The following is a 26,310-nucleotide window of genomic DNA, read 5'->3' as shown; positions in this document are numbered from 1 at the left end:
TTTACTTCAAATAAAAGGCTTAAACTAACACAAACTAATTAAATAATATAACAAAATTGCACTTACCCTCTAGAGTTGTAACCAGAGCTTGATGCAACTGGATTCTTAAGGTTGGTTGATGTAGCTGGTGGCTTTATTCTATCCTTTAATGGCACATATTCCAATTCGGATGATTTACAACTTTCAGTTCCATCTGAGAGTACTATGACTTCATCAGAATTACGGATATTTTCAAGCATATCATCTAAGTTTAGGTTCATTTTCTGTTCCAATAAGACTCTATCCTTGAACGCGGCAATATCAGTTTCATACATGGTCCCTTTTATGGCTAATGTTATCAAAACTTTCCTTAATTAACGAGCACAATTATAATTAAACTCGGAGAAACGCTTAATCACGCGACTGGCGCCATTTTGAACTAACCCGCGGAATGGATTTGCTTTTAAAGTGACTGACAAAATTATTCTGAAAAATTCACGTCGTCTGCTCTCACTTGCGAGTCCGACTTTCGTGCTGTTCCGTGCGTGGTTTATAGTGTTTGTATTTATTATTATAAAAATGGCGTCAGGCTTAAATCGCGCTACAAATGTGCTTCAAACGATAAGCAGGATATCATTTAGTCGTAAGTATATTTGTAATTATATTACTTAAGTTAAATTAAACTTACTGCGCGATAAACTGTAAAATAAATAATTCGTCGACCGGTTTTGTTGAGACCGAGTACGTTACGTTATCGTCGTCGTTGCGAATGAATTTTAACGGCGGACTCATAATTCTTAAAATTGTATGAACTTTCGTAGACACAACCATAGCCCACTTGATCACGCACGCTGGCTGCACGCGCTCTAGAAGCCCCTTCAATCGACCCTAAAAATGAGAATAACATAGGTTCGGTATAAAATTCAAACCCGTCTGGTTTTAACATGGGCTTCTATGAGAGGGGACCAGTTTTATCAACGTTTTTGGCCCAAATAGTGCATCTACTGGTTCAAATCTCTTGAATTTTTAATGAGACGTGTATTGAAACGTTTGATATTATCCTGTAAAATTTAAAGTCTTCAGCTATAATAGTTTTTTTTTTATAAAAAATAAAAATCATCACATAGTAGAGAAATTTATAGTAGAGAAAGCCTTCAATTTCTCTACTATGTGATGATTTTTATTTTTTTAAAAAAAAAACTATTATAGATGGAGACTTTAAATTTTACAGGATAATATCAAACCTTTCAATACACGTCTCATTAAAAATTCAAGAGATTTGAACCAGTGGATGCACTAATATTGTCAAAAACGTTGATAAAACTGGTCCCCTCCCATAGACGCCCATGTTAAAACCAGATGGGTTTGAAAGTTTAGAGCGAACCTATGTGAGGCGCCGCATACGCGAGTTAATATGTAAAAAAAATTCGTTGGGACGGGCTTCTAGAGCGCGTGCAGCCAGCGTGATCAAGTTGGCTATGATACAACTAAGTGCATTTGGGGTTCTCTTTGTTTCGTGAACAGAACCAAAGCGATTTTTCCGTAGACCCATAATAGGCTCGCCTTTTGTAAAAATTGAGTGGAGGAAAGAAGATGGCGATATTGTTAGAAAAAACGTTGTACTTAGAAAGCAGAAAAACTTAAAATTTCATCCAGGCTTAAACGTAAATAATATTAATTCATTTGGAGCACAGCCAACTCGATCACGCACTACAGCTTGCGTGATAGAGTGCGCTGTGTTTGGAGTCGCGTAAATCTCTTAAAATTCAACAAAACTCCTCGATTTAGGTTGAATTAAGAAAAGATTTGAATCTTTATTCAATGGTGGATGGTCAAGTAATGATAACTAAAGAAAAGGTCAACCCTAAACCGGGGAATCCATTAGTAGAGCGATATTACAATGAAATAGACCAATGTATACTCTACAAGTATTATTACCACGTCATACCTAAACCTCAAGAAAAGAAATTTAAATTAGTAGATTTTGTATAATTACTTGAAGTGGCTTGAACTGTAAATAGATTATTGGTTAATAAATGAACTTTGACCCCTGTGGTTTCGTTTTTAAAATATAAATTTTTTATTGCACTGAACTAAATAAAAGTATTAAAATCACGTGTCTTTAATTTATGGTTACATCACAACTAATAAAGGCGCATTTCTTTAAGCCTTGGTTTAAATTTTAACAAGTAGACCGACGTAGGCCTATTTCTTAAGCCTTGGCTTCAATTTGAAAAAGATTAATCACAAATAGTTCTACTCTTGAGCTTGAATTAATAAAAAAAATACAAATTTTAATTAAAACTAACCAAATGAGCCACCACTTCGTAGTCGTTGTTTAGCGTCTTCTGTTAATCTGGCCAATAAGAACTGCTTGTCTTTGCCCTCCAGAATTAACTGATCTTTCAAAACCTTTATCATGTCTTTGTGCGCAGATGATACAGTCGAGTAGTAGTATATCAACAAGCTATCAATATTAAACATAATTATCGCTAACAAGGCTTAGGGACAGTTTTATTATGGACCCCCTGACAAGGCTTAACAAGAGTTTTATTATAGATTCTCTCTGACAAGGCTTAGGGACAGTTTTATTATAGATCCCCGGAGTCCCTGACAAGCCTTAGCAACAGTTTTATTAGAGATTTCCCTGACAGGGCTTAGCAACAATTTTATTATAGATCCCCGGAGTCCCTGACAAGGCTTAGCAACAGTTTTATTATAGATCCCCTGAGTCCCTGACAAGGCTTAGCGACAGTTTTATTATAGATCCCCCGAGTCCCTGACAAGGCTTAGCAGCAGTTTTATTATAGATCCCCCGAGTCCCTGACAAGGCTTAGCAGCAGTTTTATTATGGATCCCCCGAGTCCCTGACAAGGCTTAGCAGCAGTTTTATTAATTATAAACCGCAGTTTTATTATAGATCCCCTAGCAAGGCTTATCGACAAAATCCGGCCAATGGCGACATGGATAACAACTATTAGATATCGAACTAATTACTTACCAAAACACCACAAAGAGTGGTACGGCAAACCCGGCACTCGCTAAGTAATTCAAAGCGTGTCTCACAAAGGGACTTGGAGTGCCATCAACCGCTAACCTTACCGGATCCCACATATTAGTAAAATCAGTGCCACGAAATGGCCCACAACCCTTAGACGGCGGGATTCTGATAAGTACGACAAAAATATGAGTACACTCATGTACACACTATCTACTTTTGTGGCAAGTAGTGGAACGTACTCGGCAATAGTGTAGCCAACTGGTATGACACTCAGAACGAATGACAGCATTAGTACTATCATAAAGAAAGTATTGGATTTCGAAGCTCTGTAAGGTATTTGCGAAGGGGAACAGTTGACCAGTAATGTTAGCTGAAAATTAATGCAATATGTTCAGCACTGGAAGTGTTTTTCGCAAGTGTCCTGTATGAACCCGGGTGGTCATATGAACAGTTTCAGTTGTGAATGTTCTTAGTGATCATAAGAACAGTTGTGTCAATGTGCTTAGTGATCGTACGAACAGTTGTGTCAATGTGCTTAGTGATCGTACGAACAGTTGTGTCAATGTGCTTAGTGATCGTACGTACAGTTGTGTGAATGTGCTTAGTGATCATAAACCGTTGCGAAAATGTACTTAGTGATCATAAATCGTTGCTAAAATGTGCTTAGTGATCATATGCACGGTTGTATATAGGAATGTGCTTAGTGATCGTATGAAGGGTTGTGTGTAGGAATGTGCTTAGTGATCCTATGAAGGGTTGTGTGTAGGAATGTGCTTAGTGATCATATGAACAGTTGTGAGAATGTGCTTAGAGATCATATGAACAGTTGTGAGAATGTGCTTAGTGGTCATGTGAACGGTTATGTGAATGTGCTTAGTGATCATGTGAACGGTTGTGTGAATGTGCTTAGTGATCATGTGAACGGTTGTGAGAATGTGCTTAGTGATCATATGAACAGTTGTGAGAATGTGCTTAGTGATCAAATGAACAGTTGTTAGAATGTTCCGAGTATTTTTGAAGAATGTGCTTAAGTGATCATTTAAACCAAATAAGTTGTGCCTAATGTGAAACAAACCTTTTTCAAATAAAAGAACACGATGTACTTTATAACGCAAATGGCAGGCAGTAACGGGCTATAAAATGTGCCAAGCCTAAAAAAATATTTTAAACAATCTCCATTTTGAAAAATGAATCAACACAAATAAACAATAAACAACAAAACCGATCACAAAATCACACAACACGACATAAGAAACAAAACATCGATTATCACTTACCAACATAATGTTTGCGAATAAACCAAATCCAAAACATGTTTAGGAATATCAAATTCCAAAGGACCAACGACTTTCGCTAACTTACACGAGCAACTTGTATAAATTAACCTAAATTAAACAGAAAACCGGGTTTCTTTGTCTAGTAACATGTACGTATGTATTCCAAGTATCACGCTACATACCTTCTGGGAAAATCAATTAGAAAAGTCGTTACTAAAACGACGATAAAATCTAATATTACAAGTTTGTAAATCTGTTGACCAACGTAAGTCTCCCAACAACGTGGAGACAATGTTTTATCCTATTGCATAAATAAACGTAACAAAAATTTTGAATTTACAACATTCAGCACCTAAATTGCATCGCAAAAACTAACTTTAGGACTGCAAAAATTGCATTGCCGATCGCGTTCGGAATCCTTGCAAGTGAATTGCTGATAAAATGTCCAAACTAAGACGCCAACTGAAGCCAATCGAACAAAAACGGTTCTTCACGATAAAAAAAAAATGTTTGTCAACACTTGTTCACAAGTAATCTCTAAGTTCATAAGATATGTTCCATCCATAAGTTTGTTAATATCTGGTAACTTAGAAACTGGAGTTTGTAATTTTGAAGAGATTAAGTAGGGAGGTCATAGATTCAGGGTAAAGCGACATACGCAGGCTGGTGAATAGGGCGCTGCAGTCAAATTTGGGTAACTTAGTAAGTTCAGACTAAATAGGACCTAGATGGAACTTGGTCCTAGCTGCAAAATTAATTAACCACCACCGAGTGTAGTTAGGACTTCAATTCAATTGACTCGCTTAATTCCGTCGTTCTCCTTCTCGAACTAGTTATCTCGAGTACTGCAAGTCTCTCAGTAGCATTACGAACTTGTATAGGTAGTGTCATTCATACTTATGGATGGAACATATCTTATAATAAACTTATGGTAAGTATCTCACCTAACTAAAGTAATCTTAATTGTAAATGCCACAGAATATTTTTCAAATTTGGCAACTAGGTTGAAAATTATGGGTAGAATTATATTCAAAAGTGTAATGGTTATCGAAGGTAAAAACTCGATAAGTAACACTTGGAAGTCGTTAGATCCTCGCGATGTCTTAATTAAGTTATAAAGTAAAACGGTTCACTTACTTTAGTATATATATTAGTTAATTAAAATTACAGTTAATTTAGTTAACATACCTGTTCAGAATTCAAGGTAAAAACGCAAACTGTATAAATACCATAACCAGCACCTGAAAGTATGGCAATTACAACAATGTGCAATAAACACCTAGTTAGAAAGACGACAAACTGAGTCTTTCTCGACCATCGGGCAACTTCGTTTTGTCGACGTTTTTCAAATAGTGTACTCTGAAATAATTTTGTTCATTGATGAACATTTTAAAGGGTGCTCAAAAAAGGGTTGGGGTAATTATAGGATTGAAGTATTGTACATGAGTGGGATGCGTGGATGGTTCTATGGGAAATCAACTGAATTTTGAGTGAATCGATGAAATGTTAAATGTAACTTCGTTGACCAGCCCTTAGATTTTGATTGAGGCCCCACAAGCGATGAATGCACCCCCTAACCCACAAGTTACTGATGAACATTGGAGAAGCGTTTATGATTGGATGACCCCTTAATTAAATTAGAATGATCATCGTCAGTTCAGTTTCCTATTAAATTTAAGGGGGGGTCATCCAATCATAAACACTTCTCCAATGTTCATTTATTTACTTGTGTGTTAGGGGGTGCATACCGGTGCATGCATCCCTTGTGGGGCCTCAATCAAAATCTAAGGGCTGGTCATAGAAGTTACATTTAACATTTCATCGATTCTCAAAATTCAGTTGATTTCCCATAGAACCATCCACGCATCCCACTCATGTACCAATACTTCGGTCCTATAATTACCCCCAACCCTTTTTGGATGGAACTTAACACCTCCCCAACTCTATAAAATAAACCTACTTTTAATTCTTGCGTAATACTTTGATGTTTCCTTATTGCAGTTTTTTTCTGTTCTATACAATAATCCCATCCACCAAATACCAAATTACAATATTTGTGAAGTTGACCTTCCGAGGTTTTCAACGTTTCATGTACACCTTCCGAAGTACTACACAATTCATTATCGAATTGCAATTTAAGATCGATTTTTATATTATCGATTTGGTAAAAATGCGTGGTTGGTTTAAGGTTTAAACAACACTTACTAAATAACCATCATTACCAAACAAACCAAAAAATAAACCACAGTTACAAAAATGTAAGCTAATGATAAATTATATGGTTTTTTGGTGTCTAATATATTTGGTACATTCGCGTCGTAATAACCAGGGAATAGTATGGTTATCTCCATAAACCCCTAAAAATGGTCAGGGCTTTGTAATAAATAAAGGTCAAACCTTTGGAGGACAAAGGTCAGATGGAGAGTAGTAATGTTTAAACAGACAGAGAGACCAGCCAAAAATTTAAATTCGTATCCTTATAGGAACAAAATGGCATAATAGTAGCCACATCGTACCGTACCAGGGATAGATTTAATTTTATAAGTAGGAATGGAGAACAGAGTAATCTGGGCGCGCGTCAAAGTCCCGGACCCCCTTCCACGGGACGGGGGGGGGTATGAAAGAAGAGGCGGGTGATAGCGACAAAGGTAAAAAGGAATTACGTATTTTTTGCCGTCCCCGCCAGCAACGTCATCAAAACGTAGTTTAAGCGAGTCATCCAATAAGATAATTTAAACTTTGCGTTACGTGTTGGAGGGAGGGGCTCTATACTGATTGGGCTATGAGTCAGACTGAAGTAAATACTAGCCGTTCTTTATTCCTACTTCTAAAATTAAATCTATCCCTGACCGTACGTAAGAGGCGTACAGAAACTTTGTGTGAATAGCCCCTCGACGCGCTACCTATAACTGTCCATCTCACCTACGTTTCTTCCGAAAACACTTACAGTTCCTTGTAAAAAATCTTGCGCCCCTTCGATACCATGTCGTGTTCTACTTGCAACCGCCTCTTTGTATTTACCATAACATTCTTGGGCAGAAAGTTCAGTGACATTCGGTTGCGGCATAATGGTTGTTTCGACAATATCCGCGTTAGCTTTATTGTTATTAGTGTATGAAATATGTCGCAGCTCTTCAGGAGCGAGTAATTTGGTTCCTTCGTAGATTTTAGACCGCGTGTAGTGAGGTAGTTCATCCATAATTTGAGGTGAGGCAGAAGTATTGGCTATTGTTGAGTTGTTATCATTTTGAAAGGTAAAGGTATTGTGTTTTGCAAGGGCTTGTGGTAGCACAATAAATGATAGAACTAAGGCGCATATGAAAACGTTTAAAAACAGTAACCATCTCAGAAAAATGAAGTATGAAACGACACCAGTGCCGTATCGACCTTGATTTAATTTAATTTAAATTAAATTAGTATTTAAATTAAAAGAAAAGTTCAGGTAACATAACTGATTATAAATATCTTAAATAAAAGAACGGCTGCTTTTTCTAAATATAAAAACAATTAAATATTAAGATAAATAATTAAATGCATCTCTTATTACAATATAATAATTAGTACATTTAATTAGAATTAATTAAAAATAATCAAGGACTACTGAGACGCCATCCGCCATAGCTTTAGTGCAGGCGTCTGCTAACCAGAATCTCTTACCCCTACGGGATTGGTTGAATTCTCACAGATCATGGTTCTAGCTAGCAGACGCCTGCACTAAAGCAATGGCGGATGGCCTAACAGTAGTCCTTGATTAATTTTAATCTGACTAATTAAATGTACTAATTATCATATTGTAATAAGAGATCATTAATTTTAATTTTAATATTCAATTCCTTTTATATTAAGAAAAAGCAGCCGTTCTTTTAAATTAAGGTATTATAATCAGTTATGTTACCTGAACTTTTACTTTAACTAAAACCCCTACCTTCAATCGTTTTCATGGATTGAGACCAAATATAAAACCTTCCCGTAATATCTTTCCATGTTTCCTTCAAACGTTTTCTAGCCTACAATATATGTTGTCAAGTTTTGTTCACCGTTGTCATTTGTCAGAACGGGGTTAGGTTTAAAATTAGCATTTAGGCCTACCTTCTGTTTGTTCAATTCTAATGCAGAAAGACCAGTGGCTGGGCTGACCTGTGTTTGTTGCAATCGTGTTCTAAATAACCGCGAAAATATTGCAGAATTTTAGAATGGCAAATTTCAAAAACCGATATGAAACAGTGCGCATTAATACATTTTAAAATAAATTTGCGATGTGAAATTTCAACCCCTAAATTCAACTTTAAACTGATGTGACAAAATTGACAACATAAAAATTTGATGGCGATACAAAAACGCGTATAATAAATAACGAAAAGCGCAATAACCATGGAGTGCCGTTGACAAAATAATCATTGTGCAATAAAAATTGCAATTAACATCCTGCAAATAAACAAACAAACCTTTGTCCGAATCGATTAGGGTGTGAATGAACGCCTTTACTCCAGCAATTTCTACTCCAACATTTTCTGTTACATTTCTTTCCATTGTCAATTTCCTCTTGAACTTCATCTTGCTGTTGTTGTTGCTGGTCAGTCATCATTCCCAATTGCGTTGCAATTTCCCTGGCATTTTTCATCGTATAAAACTTCCTTCTTCTGGCGGTTCCAGTTTCATTAACAGGCCAAGCTTCCCTTGGTCCATAAGGAGCGTCCATACCACGTTCATTGAACTGTGTCATTTCTTGCGTGTAAACACCTGTCGCACCTGTTCTGTCATTCATTTCCTCGCTAAGGTAAGTGCCATGATCGTTTCCTGGCATATAATCGTTACTCGTCCATCCATGTACAGTTTGTATAGGTGGTTGGTTTTCGTCATTGGTAAAGGCTTCGTTTACGTGTCCACCCTCGTACTCCTGGAATCCATGTCTTCTTGGACCGTGGTCATCTTCTGGATCGTGTCGTCTTGGCCCATTGTCATCTAATGGATCATGTCTTCTTGAACTGTGGCCAGTTTCTGGATCACGTCTTATTGGACCATGGCCATCTAATGGATCAAGTCTTATTGGACCGTGGCCATCTAATGGATCAAGTCTTATTGGACCGTGGCCATCTAATGGATCAAGTCTTATTGGACCGTGGCCATCTAATGGATCAAGTCTTATTGGACCGTGGCCATCTAATGGATCACGTCTTCTTGAACCGTGGCTGTCTTCTGGATCACGTCCTCTTGAAACGTAGTCATCTAATGGATCATGTCCTCTTGGACCGTGGCCATCTAATGGATCATGTCCTCTTGGACCGTGGCCATCTAATGGATCATGTCTTCTTGGCCTGTTATCATCAAATGTTTCATGTCTTCTAGGACCGTGGCCATCTTCTGGTGGCTGCACGTACCCACCCTCGTACTCTTGAAAACCACTAAGGACATCATCTGGATCACGTCTACCGGGACCGAGGCCATCTTCTGGTGACTGCACGTACCCACCCTCGTACTCTTGAAAACCACTAAGGACATCATCTGGATCACGTCTACCGGGACCGAGGCCATCTTCTGGTGACTGTACTTGCCCACTACCGTATTCTTGGAAACCACTAAGTACATCAATTTCTGGTCCACGTCTACTTGAGCCGTACCCATCTTGCGGTGATTGTGGTGGTTCAAACCCGCCTTGGTTGTAATTTGGCAACACATTTCGGCCATCTCTATCGTAATATTGGTGGGATACTCCATTATCGACACGGTTTTCAAAGTCTGGCAGATTTCGATGATGACTTCCGTAAGGTTGGTGTTGAGATGCATCGTTTACTTCCGGGACGAAAGAAGGGTTGTAATAAGATCGCGGATTTCGATCCATTTCGATTCATTTAACGAATGGTTAAAGAACTGTCTGATTTCCAGAACAGGTTAACGCGGAATGAACGATGACAAAAATATATACACATCAGATTGCAATAGGTAAGTCATAAGTCTATTATTTTATGGTCGTTATAAGTCAATTAACAAAGAATGACGTCGCCACGAAGTAAGAGATTAAATGTGGTTCGAATGGTGGATTTGGACAAAGAAAAAAACGTCAAAACTTTCTCGATACTACAATTCAATCTTACATATTAGGTTTATGGTATTGTTCGATAACAAGGTATAAATTATTCCATTTTGCAATTGAGATAAAAAGGCTTATCTTATCTTTAAACAGAAAAGGTAAATTGTCAGGTATCGAGGAATATAACCACTTGCGTTGGCGCGAAAGACTGAATTTTCTATTACATATTTTGGGTGAGCATTTTGAAGTGCAAAGACTCAAAACCAATTCAAGACCACAGAAAAGTGTTTAGTACTGGTAAGTGACATGTTTGACTTTAATTATAATATTCTCTAATGACTGTGTTAATTAAATTCTTGAGCAATTACCGATTGAACATTTGTGACAAAAGGTGGTTAGAGCATTGGGGGGACGGTGATATTGCATTGACAGTGATGGCCAACTGAATTTACAAATTTTCCACCTTATTCCCGATGCGTTTGCCAAGGCTTAGAGTGTGATTTTTTAATTGGGTCAAAAATGATGCGTCGTCTGCTTCAGAGTTAAAAATATGAGTGGTACTGAAAGGGGAGGAGCTTGGGGAACGTGACGTTAATATTGGTAGTCTAAATTGTTTTGACTTCCAATGTGTGACGTCACCAGAAAGTTCGTAGTAGCAGACTATTAAATGTTTGAAAGCAGACGACGCATCATTTAAAAATCACGCTTTAAGCCTAGGCTCACGCATCGGGATTCAGGAAAAACATAGATTGAAGTTAGCAAGGTGAAATTTATGTGTATGACAAGGCATAGCAACGAGGTTCGCTACTTCATTGATAGATATAAATTTTCTTTGCCATTGCAAACATTTGTTGGCAAAACTAAATTTGATATTAAGCCTATTTCTTTTAACACTACATAATGACGCACACTATACCGCAACCAACCCGTTATCTGCACGTCATTAAACAGGATTTAAAGATTAAATGAATTAATTCAGAAGTGCTAGCCGTGCAACAGATATGAAAAATCAAACTATAGCTCCCGTATCAATTATTACATATAAAACTTTGTTCCTTGTTGTATTGATTAGCAAATAGTAAAGCAATTATTGCGTTTCAAACAATAAGCGCAATAAATAAAGGGAAAATAACTCACGATAAATGAAATAAAATAAAATGTATGTAGCAACACCTGAACGTGGTAGATTGCCAATTCAATAAACAGAAATTGTAACCTCACCTTTAAATCCTTTTGGAGCTTCCCGAATTAGACAACATTATTTATGATCTCAATTTGAGATTAAATTAAAATATATATCATACGTGATAACATTCCGAAAATTTATCAGAAACGATAGCAATTCGAAAATAAACCTTACTCAGAAAAACCAATGATGAAACTTAATACTTTAAAACTAATACTGGTTAACGTTAAGCTATCAGTACTGTATTCAAAAAGTTATTAATTAGTTAGGCCTAATGACACAGATTCAAAATAGCGTCGAATTAAAAATAAGTACTTAGTAAATACACTTTTACCGAAATAATTGTAGGAAATGATGACACTTATATATATATATAAATAATACCGATACATTTAAACAGAAGGGGATAATACTGAAGAAGTGTGAAAGCCAAAGCCACTCTGTACGCTCTTAATATTCTTTAGTTATGTAACATGAATGATTCTTCCCAGGCGAGGGAGACAGACCCTTTTTGTTAATTTGCTCTCCCGCTTATCAAACTTAATTAAGATGGGTATATTTTAACTATAGCTCACCGTGCTAGGGTGAATTAACTATAACTGTGTTTGGTATTTACTAAATCCCAATGCAGCAATCAATTAACCCACAAACCTTGATTGTCTTAATTGACGTGGGACAAAAATTAATTAACACACAAGCGCGTGCATGCATGTGCCTTGGCAAATAGTTAAGCAGCGCTAATAGATATAGTAATGATGAGGAATTAACTATTTACATGGCGTATGTGCATCAGTCGGTTTAGCAATTAACCTTGCCTATAATAAATGTTAATTCTGATGTTGGTTGGGATTGAAGAATCATGTTACAATTACGGTACCCGCTTTGTGGTGTGGTACACTTCTCTCTCGAAGAGAAGTTTTATATACTTCTGGTTTAAATAATTCTGTAACCTCCAAAATAGCTACGGGATATTTTCTCTCATTTAAGGCATTAATTAAATGGATTTTAACAATAGTTCTATATGACAATCAAAAATTATCGGAGCTCTACATCAACCTTAACAGATGGTCGTAAAACAAACGTGATGAAAGTAAACGTATTTTTTTAAAATAACATCGCCATATTGAAAGGATTTTTGCTATAAGCATTATAGGCAATACATACAGCTACTAGGAATAATTGTGACCCCGTATCTCCCATGTTAATTAATTTCTATGCGGTTTTGTGGGCAGGGCTTGAGCACTTACTACGCGTCACGCCTATTAATAATTCTGATGGCGTCTTTCTAACTGTAATTTCATTGGTTGGTAGCAACGCGAGTTCCTAGGCGCGTGAGACGCAAGGTGCAATAGGCAAGGAGATAGATTATTGATTCGCCATGGGTAAAATTCGTCATAGATAATGATTAGGCTATCTAACTTCTCCCACAAAGCGCGCCTAGACACGTTGAGTGAAAATGGACGGCTACACAATTATTCCTATCAGCTGTATGTATTCCCGAATTATTCAACTATGCAAAAATAGAGGATATACCTGAGTCTCCGTTTTTCCGCCATAGGAACAGGCATGCTTGGAATAGCCAATAAATGCTCCCATTGGTCCTGCTCTAAGCTGACGCTTTCATTATCCTCGCCGTCAGATGGCAGCTTTTAATGTACATGCGGGGAAATTTTAATTCTAGCTAATAATGTTTAGCGAATATATAGCATTTTAAAACTATGTTATGAAGTTAATTCCGCTAGATGTCGCTAGTAAGTTTTGTTTTGTATGCCGTTTTCGCGTTGTAAAGCGTTTCAGGGTAAATTCCGCTAGATGTCGCTAACAAGTTTTGTTTTATATGCCGTTTTCGCGTTGTAAAGCGTTTTAGTGTTAATTCCGCTAGATGTCGCTAACAACTTTTGTTTAATATGCCGTTTTCGCGTTGTAAAGCGTTTCAGGTAAATTCCGCTAGATGTCGCTAACAAGTTTTGTTTTATATGCCGTTTTCACGTTGTAAAGCGTTTCAGGGTAAATTCCGCTAGATGTCGCTAACAAATTTTGTTTTGTATGCTGTTTTCGCGTTGTAAAGCGTTTCAGGGTAAATTCCGCTAGATGTCGCTAACAAATTTAGATTTTGTATGCTGTTTTCGCGTTGTAAAACGTTTCAGGATAAATTCCGCTAGATGTCGCTAGTAAGTTTCGTTTCGTATGCTGTTTTCGCGTTGTAAAGCGTTTCAACATAAATTCCGCTAGATGTCGCTAGTAAGTTTTGTTTTGTATGCCGTTTTCGCGTTGTAAAGCGTTTTAGGGTAAATTCCGCTAGATGTCGCTAACAAATTTTGTTTTATATGCTGTTTTCGAGTTGTTAAGTGTTTTAGGGTTAATTCAGCTAGATGTCGCTACTAAGTTTCGTTGTGTATGCCGTTTTCGCGTTGTAAAGCGTTTCAGGGTAAATTCCGCTAGATGTCGCTAACAAATTTTGTTTTATATGCCGTTATCGCATTGTAAAGCGTTTCAGGGTAAATTCCGCTAGATGTCGCTAACAAATTTTGTTTTGTATGCTGTTTTCGCGTTGTAAAACATTTCACGGTAAATTCCGCTAGATGTCGCTAACAAATTTTGTTTTGTATGCTGTTTTCGCGTTGTAAAACATTTCACGGTAAATTCCGCTAGATGTCGCTAACAAATTTTGTTTTATATGCTGTTTTCGCGTTGTAAAGCGTTTCAGGGTAAATTCCGCTAGATGTCGCTAACAAATTTGTTTTATATGCCGTTATCGCGTTGTAAAGCGTTTCAGGGTAAATTCCGCTAGATGTCGCTAATAAGTTTCGTTTTATATGCTGTTATCGCGTTGTAAAGCGTTTTAGGGTTAATTCTGCTAGATGTCGCTAGTAAGTTTTCTAATGAATTTACGCGTTTTTTGCGCAAAAGGTAGCATAGAAAACGTGTTACTTACAGAGATATAATCAGTGGCATCACCAGCTCCTTCAAATTCCACTCCAGTTGTTTTACTCAAAAACCGAAATGAATGTGAAGGTCTAGGTAATCTAGCAGATTTGGGCCTGATTCTTTTTCTGTGACTCGCGTTTGACAATTGTCTCCTAAGGTTGATGACTATATTGTCTCTAGGATCCATACCAGGCCTGCGTGGTAGGGTCACAGTATGGGCGACTGAAGGTGATAATAGGGACCACACACCATGAGTGTCTGTTGAACTATCACCCCTGTTACTTGGTAACAGTGTACAAACTGCCCTGATCCAATCTTTCTCAGTATCACATCGTAGTCTTAAAGTATGGCTGCTGTAGGTACCAGTAGAGGGCTCGGAAAATTGAACACCAGCCCTGGTTCGCCTACGAGTACCTGTTTCTATGGAATAAAAGTTAAATTAGACATTAAGTTTAATGAATAGGTTGATTAATTAGTATTTAGTCATTAGGTTAATTAATTAGTATTTGGTCATTAGGTTAATTAGTTTATGCCATAAATGAATAGAGTAAGGCGTAGCTTTCTTTTTATATATGATTTATTAAGTTCAGGTGGTATTCTTCAAAATTTATTCTCAATTAATGATTTGGTTGATTTTATAAGTATTATTCACTTATTAGGCTTAGTTATAATAATAATAATAATATAAATTAGGCCTATTTCTTACCCATTTCATCAACAGTCGTATTTTTCGACGCGTTCGATGATTCCATTTTAATATCAACAGGTTGTCAGGTACTTATACTAATACTATTTATATTTGGATTGGAATGTCACTGACCAAGGCTTAACAACTATAATAAATTTAGCCTATTTAGGTGGCCTTCCTCATTGAGAAATTAGTATTTTCATAGCCATATTTCGTAATTAAATGCTTCCGATTGTTTACTAGACCGTAACATCCGATAAATTACGTAAATAAACTTTTGTTTCCACGTATCGCGTGGTTTCCTGCTTTCCCGCCTTGTTCTACGAATAAGAAACCCTTTATGATCGTCTGCTTAAATTATTGTTGCAGTCGACGCCCAACAAACTAGTTTATAAATGGACTCATAACTAGAGGGGAATTTAAGGTGTATATCTTAGAGGTTTTGTAGTCCGTATGGAAATAAATATAATGTGTTGTTTGTAATGACTCATGCTGATAAGGGAACGATAGTCTGCAAGACCTTCAGAAGTTTTGAAAAGTGTGGTTTTGTTGCACAAGTACCGCGAGAAAGGTTCTGAACTTCTGAAGTTTTTTTGAGATATGGGATAATGCTATAAGATCTGTGAGTTTTTCTGTTCTGTTTATTTAAGCTTATAATTTTAAGATTATTTTTTGAAATTTATTTAAGTGTTTATAAGTAAAGTTAGGAATATCTTCTGTGTAAATTTATCTAACGCATTTCTGATTGTATTAATGGATTTTCTCTAAAACGGCCGGGATATTTGTAAATTCATATTGGTCTATAATTTGGTCTATAAATCTGAGGTATTATTTCTTTAATGAATTCAAAGGAGTAATTAAAGTTTATAACAATATTTAGGCACTTTATAACCCAATCCTGCTATAAAAACACCACTCACAAGGTGCAAAAAATGTCACCAATCACTGTACTGACAACATATTAATGAATTATGTTTGTTGCATGGAAGTTATATTAAATTTAAAGACGTAAATCCATCCCCTATGAATTATTCAACATTGAAAGGCTAATTATTACATAGTTTATAAATTATTTAACCAAAAAAACCAATATAACGTTTCAATAACAATCAATACCTTCTACTTTTGTTGATTTCAGAGCCCCTAATATACAATTAACTAACGTAAACAAACAATTACATAACACCAATCAAAACCGCACAATCCACTACAAAAAATGGCGGCAAATAATACAGGTCCTTACCGGAGAAACTTCAGAAGTAACGACGGTAAGTACTACCTATCTTTCAATTTTTTAATATCTTCGATGCGTCCATCGAACAAACCAAAAAACTGTAAAAATAAAAGAGAAAACAAACAAACAAACAAACATACCCCGAATCTTAAAAGTCAGTTTAACGTAATATGAAACAGAAAACATATCAAAAGTATCAAATCAATATATATATATAATTACCTCAGCGTGATTGTCAGAATGTTAAAGTAGTGATGCCGATGCCGAGCGGAGATCTATGTATAAATGCCAAAAATGAAAAAGCTAGGCCAATGTATCTCTCAGGTTGTTGACGTAATTAGAAAGAAGGAGGGATAGGCCTATAGTATTTTAGAAAAAGAATTTTAGAATGTCTTCCCAAAACAACGTGTTTAAAAATAAATGTTCATCCCCAAAAAGAGCGTAGAGGTAGAGCGCACAGCTCAGCTCAGCTGCACACCGCTCATCTCTCTCCTCATCTTTTTTATCATATCATAAGTTTATAAGATATGTTCCATAAGTGTGTCAGTCGTTAAAGGGACTACGAAGAAGCTATCGGCGGGCGGGTAAAAATTATTTGAAATACGTCACAGGCACCACGTGACAACAACATACAAAGACTCCACATAGAGTGGGACTAGTTAACACCTAGTCCTTGTTTTTCGCGAGATTACAGCGCCAATTCCCCGAAGTGCTTGTTTTCGAAATAAAACGAACCACGCCTCTCAGCTCGGTCACGTGACTCTGACGTATTTCAAATAATTTTTACCCACCCACCGATGCCTTCTTTACAGTCCCTTTAATGAGAGCTTGTCATGAAGTGACGTAGGTCATAGATTCTTGTAAAGCGACGCGTAGTGAGGCCTTGTCAAAGGCTTAGTACAGACTAAAGAGGAGGATGGACTGCAAAACCGAGTGTAGTCAATTCTCACGTCGTTCTTGAACTAGCTCTCATTAAGACTCTAACATTACGAAGTATGGGTAGTGACATACTTATGGAACATATCTTATAAACTTATGATCATAAGTTGCAATGCCTTCTGAAAAATCTTCCCAGCATTTTATTTCTCTCTCGTTTGGTTTTGACGTAAACTGTCTCTCATCGCCGACTTGCCTTAGAAATATCTGATACTGTTTTTTAAAAGTAAATTCAGTCTCAGTCTCAGCGTGTACTAGATAATCAGGATTTTAGTAGCCGCCGCTAACTGCTACTTAAGATGTTTATTTTAAGATGTGGTTAGCGTTACTGAGTGTTTTAGTGGTTTTTCAGTGATATTTAAGCAGTTTTTAAGGGTTTTTTTGGGTTTTGTGTAAAGGCGTTTATGGTGAGTCATATTGTGTTATGGTTATCGTTATCGTGTTATGTCGATTTGTGTTAATTTTAATTGAATTTACTACTTTTTGGGGTTTTTGTAGAATAATTTATGATAATTATTTAAAATAACTCAATATCTAACTAATTTTACGTTTGGTTTCGAAATTTTGACACGTGTTTTTGTAATGTTACTTAACAAATATGTGAATTTTAAAAGGCCTATAGTTGCAATTCTGCATGAACGGTTTATGCTCAGATTCAAACATTTTAGCAGAAAACTAGATTTTACAAATTATACCAATTGTTGTCTTGGGTTTTAATTTACTATTTGCATTGACTTGTCCCGGATACGTCTCGTGTGACGTATTTAAAGTTTTTCCGAAGCGGGCCCAATTTTATGTCCCTGTAGACCACTTCGGAAATCGCATAGAGATAAACCAACACAAAGGGGTGAGGCCGGCATTGGGGTATCCTCCGTCTCGCCAAGAACCGCTAAAGGCTAGGCTCCCGCTTGTGATGGACTCGGGGTCCGTCTGTAGTAGCTTCTTGGCGCTAAGGAGAATACCCCCAATTAGTGCTGGTTTCTCTCTATGTGCTTTGTGTGTTGGTTTCGTCGCAAGTGATTATTGGAATCGTCTATTTCCCGAGTGCCAAGAACACTGTCACATTATTCACAGGTGACAATGACAGTGTGAACTCGTCGCATTCTTACATTGACCCCAGTGAATGGAACCCTACCGCGCTGAACCAACATGATGGGCCTTCAAATGATTACACTTATGATATAAACGAAAGACCACCCATCCCGATGGAATTGATTAAAGAATTGCCCAGTCGAAATCTAGGTACGACGTATTGCTTGCTAAGATTTCGCGTGTTAAAACTTTGCCGCCCAATTCCTTATCAGGAGCAGCTACCGGTTCAGGAACGGCCGCAGGTAACACTTCCGGTAAAACAATCCGTCCAGTACCAAACGCAAATGGTACCTTGAGATTAAAAACCGCTAATGTTGCTATAAGACAAACCAATGTTAACGAAGACGAACTTTACAATGTAAGATAGATGTACTTTTGTTAAGATTATTTCATGATCAACGTGGGGATGGGGCGTTTGATAATTTTGATCACGTGTCTTTGTCTATGTCTAAATAAGGCACTTAGCAACGATCCCGACGCAACTCCCGAAGAAATCAAGGAAACTCTACGAAACATCAATCAAAGTTTGACGCTAAAACGAAGTGTTAAAGCTCGATTGAGTCATGATTTAGATAGACGTAAGAAACACAATGTTTCTTGTATGAAGAGACTCAAGTACAGAATAGCCATGGTAAGTAGTTAAATTAGAAACATATAATACTTCTCTTCTTCGAGAGAAGTGTACCTACCATAAAGCGGGTACCCTAATTGTAACACGATTCTTCGATCCCAACCTACATCAGAATTAACATTTATTATAGGCAAGGTTAATTGCTAAACCGACTCATGCACATACGCCATGTAAATAGTTAACCCCTCATCATTACTATATCTATTAGCGCTGCTTAACTATCATTGCCAAGGCCCATGCATGCATGCATGCGCTTGTGTGTTAATTAATTTTTGTCCCACGTCAATTAAGACAATCAATCAAGGTTTGTACAAGGGTTAATTGATTGATTGCTGCATTGCGATTTAGTAAATACCAATAACAGTTATAGTTAATTCACCCTAGCACGGTGGTGCGATAGTTATATACCCATCTTAATTAATTAAGTTTGATGAGCGGGATCGAGCAAATTAACAAAAATGGTGCCATGATCCCGGGAAGAATCATTCATGTTACATAACTAAAGAATATTAAGAGAGGATACAGAGTGTCCTATCCTTCTTCAGTATTATCCCCTTCTGACTGTACTACAACAAAGACAAGAACGTTTCTTAATGGATTACACGGAATTTTGTTAATTGTAACAGTGATTGTTATTCTTTGTCTTGTGTCGCCGACAGACTTGGCAACATACCAAGCACGAGTTTAGTGAAGTTTTTCATTCTTTGGATTTGTGGCATTCCCATCTGAAAACTGTTCAAGGACATTTTGGATCAGGAGTGGCTTCGTATTTTTTCTTTCTGCGATGGTTGTTTTACTTGAACCTTTTCGCCTTTATTATCCTTTTGGCCTTTGTGGTGACACCGCAACTGGTATGGAGAGATCAGTCTTACGCTGGAAGTAACGCCTCCATGACGTACAATGAAAGTGAAGCCAAGATTAAGTTCAATGGATTGGAGCTACTTACTGGAACCGTGAGTCATTTTTTTGTTCTTGGTTTTTGGGGATTTTTGGGTTTTCTTTTGTGTGTTGTCACTTGTCACTGTTATTCTTTGGTCGTTGAACTTGGTGTATATGTACTGACGTAGTACCGGTAATGCATACAGCTACTTGTAATCATTGTGTAGCCATACCTCCCTTGTTAATTTCTATAAATTCGGGTTTTGTGGGTATTAACTCCGGGCTTGAGAACTTACTACGCTGACGTCATAATATTAATTGTTTAATTAAGCCTTGGTTTTTGCAAGAAAGAACAACTTAATTTTGTTAACTTAGTATTGGTAATGATAGTTCTGTTATGTTAAAAACATCGTAGACTCTTTGAAGGCTATACTTTAGGTAATCCGGTTGATTTAAAGGGTTGTACGGTAATGATTACCGCTGGTAATTACCATAATTAAGGCCATTATTGATGCCTTTCGAGCATGGAATGACTTAACGCTAATTCTGAAGAAGTTTTCGACGATAAAAATTTTGGTTGATTAAACATTGATATTGGAACATGCAATTGCATATTGCGACACAAGAAGCACATGGAACATGCGTCAAACGCAAGATGAAAGGCAGAACAACTTTACCTAGTCCTTCGTAGTTCCATCTATATTGTCTATGTAAATAAAACAGGGCACCTGGATTCGTGTTAATTACATGTTAAATTTATGTTTGTAACTTTGTGCTTGAATTATCCTATTTTTTGTAATCCAGTTCAAATGATATTTTTTGTAACCTTTGTAACATGTTGAAAAGAAAAAAAAAGTTTTTTGGGGGGGTTGTAACCGTTAATTGTAACGAGTTACTGATCGTGTCGTTTGCCTTATTGAGTACAATATTTTCCCATCGTATCAATTGCCTTAATGAGTACAATATTTTCCCATCGTATCAATTGCCTTATTGAGTACAATATTTTCCCATCGTATCAATTGCCTTATTGAGTACAATATTTTCCCATCGTATCAATTGCCTTATTGAGTACAATTTTATCTCATCGTAGCAATTGCCTTAATGAGTACAAAATTTTCCCATCGTATCAATTGCGTTAATGAGTACAATATTTTCGCATCGTATCAATTGCCTTATTGAGTACAATATTTTCACTGTGCTAATTGCCTTAATGAGTACAATATTTTCCCATCGTCTCAATTACCTTATTAAGTACAATATTGTCTGATCGTTGAGTACATTATTCTGGCAATTGCAATTATCTTTCGAAGGGAGTATTTGAAACTTCAATCATGTATTACGGTGGCTATACGAACGCTACAATTGGTGGAAAGTATCACATGCCTGAAGCGTATTTATTTGCCAACAGCGCCTACATGATATGTTGCATGATTTTCCTGTCGTACAGGTAACAATTGAATTTAATTTATGCTAAGGAATATTGAAAGGTATATTAAAAAAAAAACGGTAAATATTTCAGTCTAGCCAAATCGTACCGACAAAATTACATTGAAACATCGGGCGATATAAACAATAAATTTTCGAATAAAGTTTTCTCAGCCTGGGATTACAGTATTGAACGTGAAAATGCGGCTAGATTAAAATCTAGAAGCATTTATAATGAGCTAATGGTACTTATCATACAGGGTGTTCTTCCAAAAAGGGCTGGGGGTAATTATAGGACCCAAGTATTGTACATGAGTGGGATGCGTGGATGGTGCTATGGGAAATCAACTGAATTTTGAGTGAATCGATGAAATGTTAAATGCAATAAGTTCTATGATTTTGATTGAGCCTCCACAAGGGATATGCATGCACCCCCTAACACAAGTTATCATATGAACATTGGGGAAGTATTTATGATTGGATGACCCCTTAAATTTTATAAGTAAGAAACAATGTTAAATTCATAAAGGGGTCATCCAATCATAAACACTTCTCCAATTCTTAATTTTAACTTGTGGGTTAGGGGGTGCATGCATCCCTTGTGGGGGCTCAATCAAAATCTCAGAGCTGGTCATAGAAGTTATATACTGATTTAACATTTCATCGATTCACTCAAAATTCAGTTGAGTTCCCATAGAACCATCCACGCATCCCATGCACTCATGTACCTATACTTCGGTCCCATAATTACCCCCACCCCTTTTTGAAAGAACACCATGTACTTATAACTGCGAAGTTTTGTTAAGAATTAAAATTAATTACCGTTTTGAAGGAATTAATTGAAAGTGAAACAAAAGACGAGGATGAACGAACAATGGGAGAAAAATGCTACATCTATTTTTGGAGAGCATTTATTAATGTTGTAATTCTCGGGAGCATGGGTGGACTTGGTTACTTAGTTTATTACATGTTAGATCAAAAGTTCTTGAATGATCTCAAAGTGAGTTCATGTTTTGTTCATTTTTTCAAAAGCAAAAGGAAGTAACATGAACTTATAAATCATTGATGGACATAATTTTAACACGTTATTTCAGACTGAAATTAAAGTTTTAGATGAAATGCGATTGGCATTAGTGGTAACGATAATTTTATTTATCGTACCAATTATTTTCACTGCCATATCTGATTGGGAAGCTTATACATCGAAACAAGTTCAATTATATTTAAATATGATTAGGTAAGTCAATTAAACATCAACGCAACCGAAGATCGAAACCATTTTCTAATTCAATCGTTGACAGAATCGTGGCACTGAGAATTGTTGTCCTGGGAGTTGTCACTTATTTTTGGTTGAAAAAAAGTGATGCCAATAGAGCCACTGAAGAGGTATTAATGCGATCATTAATTGTATATATATTCAAGTTAATTAACGTTGCTTAATTAGTGTTGGGAATCGGAATTGGGTCAAGAAGTTTATCGTTTGATTATCGTCGATCTGATATGCGTGTTGTTGTTTTCGACTTTAATCATGGAATTGTTTCGACGTATCGGTTTTGACGCTGGTGCAAAATGTTTCGGAAATCCTGAGTTTAATATCGCTCAAAATACACTGGATTTGATTTATATTCAAACATTGACATGGTACGTAATTTGTTTGTTTACAAACATTTAATTGCTTACAGCATAAGTTTATAAGTGATATGTTCCGTTCCATAAGTACGAATGGTACTACCAATACAAGTTCGTAATGCTACTGAGATGGACTTACAGTACTCGAGATAACTAGTTCGAGATGGAGAACGACGGAATTAAGCGAGTCAATTGAAGTCCTAACTACACTCGGTGCATGGTGGTTAATTAGTTTTGCAGCTAGGACCAAGTTCCATCTAGGTCCTATTTAGTCTGAACTTACTAAGTTACCCAAATTTGACAGCAGCCCCCACTCTCCAGGCGTATGTCGCTTTACCCGGAATCTATGACCTCCCTACTTCAATCACTTCAAAATTACAAGCTCCACTTTCTAAGTTACAAACTTATGGAACGGAACATATCTTATGAACTTAATGGTTACAGACAGCGGGTTTAATTTCGGTGTTTACATTTTAGGGTCGGCTTCTTTTACTGCCCATTACTACCTTTGATAACACTCATCAAGCTAGTTGTGATTTTTTACACGAAAAGGTTAAGCGTTGTACAAAATTGTCGGCCATCTTTGAAACCCTGGAAAGGAGCTCACGCTCAAACCGTTTTTTTATCGTTGACTTTATTTAATTTCATTTTGGCCGTTGTTTCAGATGGATACAGCATTCTAGTGTAAGTCAGCTTCAACTCAAGGGGGTTGTGACGTAAGTAATGACTAAACATTGAGGTACAAGTACTGTTCAAACGCAGATTGAACCCATCATTGGAATGCGGTCCGTTTCGACATATGAAAACTCGATACGATGTAGTTATCGAATTTCTTACTGGTATTCAAGTTCTTGAAATTATTCTCTCTCCCGGTGCTGTCTCAGGATTTTTACTGTTTCTAGCGTAAGTAGGCTATTTGACCTATTTTTATTTGTATTGTCGAAGTTTCGTGATTACGTCACGTGTCTTTGCTAGGTTTTAGAGGAAGTATTTAGTACGGTGGCTGAAGGTGCAGATATTAAAAATTTAAAGTAGTTTTAGCTCAATTCCAGTGTAAAGTTTGTAGCTATTTGGTTAATTTCGGTGCTGAAGTTGCATGTATTAGTTCAAGCAGAAGTATATAATACTTCTCTTCGAGAGAAGTGTGCCTACCACAAAGCGGGGTAATTGTAACATAATTCTTCCCAACATTTGGAGCAAGGTTACTAAACCGAATCACATACGCGTTAAATAGTTCCCTCATTAACATGAAAGTGGTTTTAGTTCAGTTCTGGCGCGAAAGGTTTAGACGTTCTGTCAATTAGTACAGTGGCTGAAGGTGCAGATACTAAAAATTTCAATTAGTTTAATCCCAGCGCATGCGCGGTGCATATATTAAAAATATTGCAGTTATAGTGAAGTTGTGTCGCCGAAGGTGCAGATATTATTAGTTCAAGCATGTCCCATTCTTTTTTAGGGTTGTAGTTTATTACGCAAGGGCAACTGCCAAAGCCCATGAAGAAATGGTTTCTCTTTTACGGGATCAATTAATTATGGTAAATTAAAATTAAATATTTTATTAGTTAATTAATTAATTGTAGTTAACATTTAAATGAAACTAATTCTTGGCAATTCGCAATAAAAGGAAGGGAAAGACAAAGTCTTCCTTTTACAATTATTCGAAACTGCAATGCAACATCGCTCGGCATCCATTACGAGTACCACTGGTGCTGGAAATAAGCCAAATATGAACGCGAACCCAGTACGAACCACGCGCACATCCGGTGGTGTGGAAAAGACCATTTACAACAAAAATTACAACGATTACCCACTTACAACCGAGAACATTCAAAATATAGCCCAAAACAGCCCAACTGCATTGAACCCGCCTTACGGTGTCCGTTACATGGAGGCCAATGTCCCAGCCAATAGAAAACCATCCGAGGCCTCGAACGCCCTTGACCCTAATGGTCTTATTCAACCTAAACAAGGTTGGGGTAAGAACAGGGATAATAAGACACCGGAAGCTTGGGCCTTGGACGAACGACGTGGTAGTAGTCGTAGCAATAATTCGACTCCGACACGAGATGGGTCTCCGTTTAGCGTTATCCCCGAGCATGTTAGGAGCGCGAGTCCAACTGGATCGTGGGATAGGAGACGATCGCAAACGCCAAGACGTGGAGGACCAGTTCCTCCACCGTTGGCTAGAACGGCGCATCAACAAGGTTTCCAATACTTATCACAGGACAGTCCGACTTATAGTCCAACCAGATCGAGGAATTCTACACCTCAGCGGTTTTAATTGACTTTAGGTTATATAATCGCTTTGTTACTTTACAATTAGTGGTTTGAACACAGCTTGCGGTTACTTTACAATTTATTGAACATGCGCCGAACACACGTGACTAATCTTTATGTGCCTTAATGCAGGTTTTCATCGAAATTTAATAACAGGTTCAACTTTGAACACAATTTATTCTGGCTTTACTGTGCATTGAACTGAACATGCACTGATCACATATGTATTTGTAGTATAGTATTTTTCACATGGTTTAACTATGATCACAATCTTCTATAAGTGAAGGTGAACATAAATGTATTTGAAGTAATTTTTAATGTAATGCAGGTTTTCATCTAAATTTTAACATGGTCACTAACTATTAAATTTAAACTATGATCACAATATTTTATAAGTCCAGGTTTACAATGAATTGAACATCCATGAACATACGTGTTTTTCAAGTAATTTTTTTATGTAATGTGCCTTAATGCGGTTTTTAATCTAAATTTAAACATGGCTCAACTTTGAACACAATTTTCTATAAGTCTAGAAAAATTAAATTCCATGAACACACGTGTATTTCAAATACTATTTAACATAATGTGCCTTAATTCCGGTTTTACATTGATATTTCAACACTTTTGAACACGATTTTCGCTTAATCGAACTTTACAAAACGTACTGAACACACGTGTATTTCAAGTATCTTTAACATAAAATAATGTGCCTTCACGTAGGTTTCACTAGTCCAATAGTCCGAGCATCGCAAAGTATGGCGAATTAATTATAATTAAACTTAGTTGTGTTTTTCATGTATTTTTTAATTTTGTGTTTTTTTTTGTAATTTTGATATGTATTTTTAAAATTAATGTGTTTTTAAAATAACGAAATGTTTTCGAAATAAAATAGGTGTTTTTTAAAAACACCATGCTTTGAACTTCGTATTATCCTCAATTTAGGAGCTGTACCACAACATTCAGACAGTGAAAAAAGTAGGTGAACTGACTTATCAGTAGCAACTTTATAGGCCGGAAGTGATATTTTAATCGGAACACTTCCGATTTGGTTATACAGGTTCGAAATAACACCTGGCATATAGCCTCATACAGGTATAGTTGCTAGTGAGACTCCGGTACT

At 36.7% G+C, this 26,310-nt stretch overlaps 4 protein-coding genes across 8 annotated transcripts in view; 2 read left to right on the top strand and 2 right to left on the bottom strand.

Moving 5' to 3' along the window:
* LOC149618342 (structure-specific endonuclease subunit EME1-like) overlaps window positions 1-26,310 on the bottom strand; it is a 78,303-nt gene that overhangs the window by 3,639 nt on the left and 48,354 nt on the right. The window contains exon 1 of one of the 2 annotated variants that reach the window (XM_089854034.1): window positions 67-549. The exons of the other annotated variant lie outside the window; for it this stretch is intronic. Coding sequence (XP_089710160.1) covers window positions 67-314 — 248 coding nt within the window. The 5' untranslated portion in view covers window positions 315-549. Of the gene's footprint in view, window positions 1-66; window positions 550-26,310 lie in introns of those variants that run through there. 2 annotated transcript variants of the gene reach the window in all.
* mRpL27 (mitochondrial ribosomal protein L27) lies at window positions 512-2,094 on the top strand. The gene is made up of 3 exons (XM_089854035.1): window positions 512-622; window positions 1,504-1,643; window positions 1,768-2,094. Exons 1-3 carry the CDS (start codon window positions 559-561, stop codon window positions 1,969-1,971), a joined length of 408 nt encoding a protein of 135 aa, XP_089710161.1. The 5' UTR covers window positions 512-558; the 3' UTR covers window positions 1,972-2,094.
* On the bottom strand, window positions 2,036-16,421 carry LOC149618351 (transmembrane channel-like protein 7). 3 transcript variants are annotated; one of them, XM_089854031.1, is made up of 17 exons: window positions 16,331-16,421; window positions 14,407-14,819; window positions 13,005-13,117; window positions 8,347-8,416; window positions 8,183-8,264; window positions 7,205-7,644; window positions 6,463-6,614; window positions 6,218-6,365; window positions 5,446-5,616; window positions 5,202-5,359; window positions 4,634-4,745; window positions 4,440-4,558; window positions 4,258-4,365; window positions 4,056-4,131; window positions 3,220-3,350; window positions 2,981-3,145; window positions 2,036-2,446 (listed from the first exon to the last, which is right to left on the bottom strand). In XM_089854031.1, exons 2-17 carry the CDS (start codon window positions 14,584-14,586, stop codon window positions 2,284-2,286), a joined length of 2,388 nt encoding a protein of 795 aa, XP_089710157.1. In that variant the 5' UTR covers window positions 14,587-14,819; window positions 16,331-16,421; the 3' UTR covers window positions 2,036-2,283. The 3 variants fall into 3 exon arrangements, with proteins under 3 accessions (XP_089710157.1, XP_089710156.1, XP_089710158.1); XM_089854030.1 differs by lacking the exon at window positions 16,331-16,421 and adding an exon at window positions 15,106-15,435; XM_089854032.1 differs by lacking the exons at window positions 2,036-2,446; window positions 2,981-3,145; window positions 4,056-4,131; window positions 16,331-16,421 and adding an exon at window positions 15,106-15,436.
* Window positions 15,560-26,105, top strand: LOC149618350 (transmembrane channel-like protein 7). 2 transcript variants are annotated; one of them, XM_089854027.1, is made up of 16 exons: window positions 15,560-15,709; window positions 16,226-16,355; window positions 18,332-18,499; window positions 18,562-18,707; window positions 18,807-18,980; window positions 19,640-19,933; window positions 21,170-21,306; window positions 21,379-21,529; window positions 22,117-22,284; window positions 22,379-22,521; window positions 22,586-22,670; window positions 22,729-22,925; window positions 23,391-23,597; window positions 23,676-23,816; window positions 24,370-24,448; window positions 24,538-26,105. In XM_089854027.1, exons 2-16 carry the CDS (start codon window positions 16,304-16,306, stop codon window positions 25,192-25,194), a joined length of 2,799 nt encoding a protein of 932 aa, XP_089710153.1. In that variant the 5' UTR covers window positions 15,560-15,709; window positions 16,226-16,303; the 3' UTR covers window positions 25,195-26,105. The 2 variants fall into 2 exon arrangements, with proteins under 2 accessions (XP_089710153.1, XP_089710154.1); XM_089854028.1 differs by lacking the exon at window positions 15,560-15,709 and adding an exon at window positions 15,788-15,912.

The sequence above is a fragment of the Phalangium opilio genome, unplaced genomic scaffold (assembly GCF_054372755.1).
Source record: "Phalangium opilio isolate 3A_F unplaced genomic scaffold, DU_Popi_V2 ptg000209l_1, whole genome shotgun sequence".
Lineage (NCBI taxonomy): Eukaryota > Metazoa > Arthropoda > Arachnida > Opiliones > Phalangiidae > Phalangium > Phalangium opilio.
Note: the sequence above shows the minus strand (reverse complement) of the source record. Positions and strands in the feature narration are given on the sequence as shown.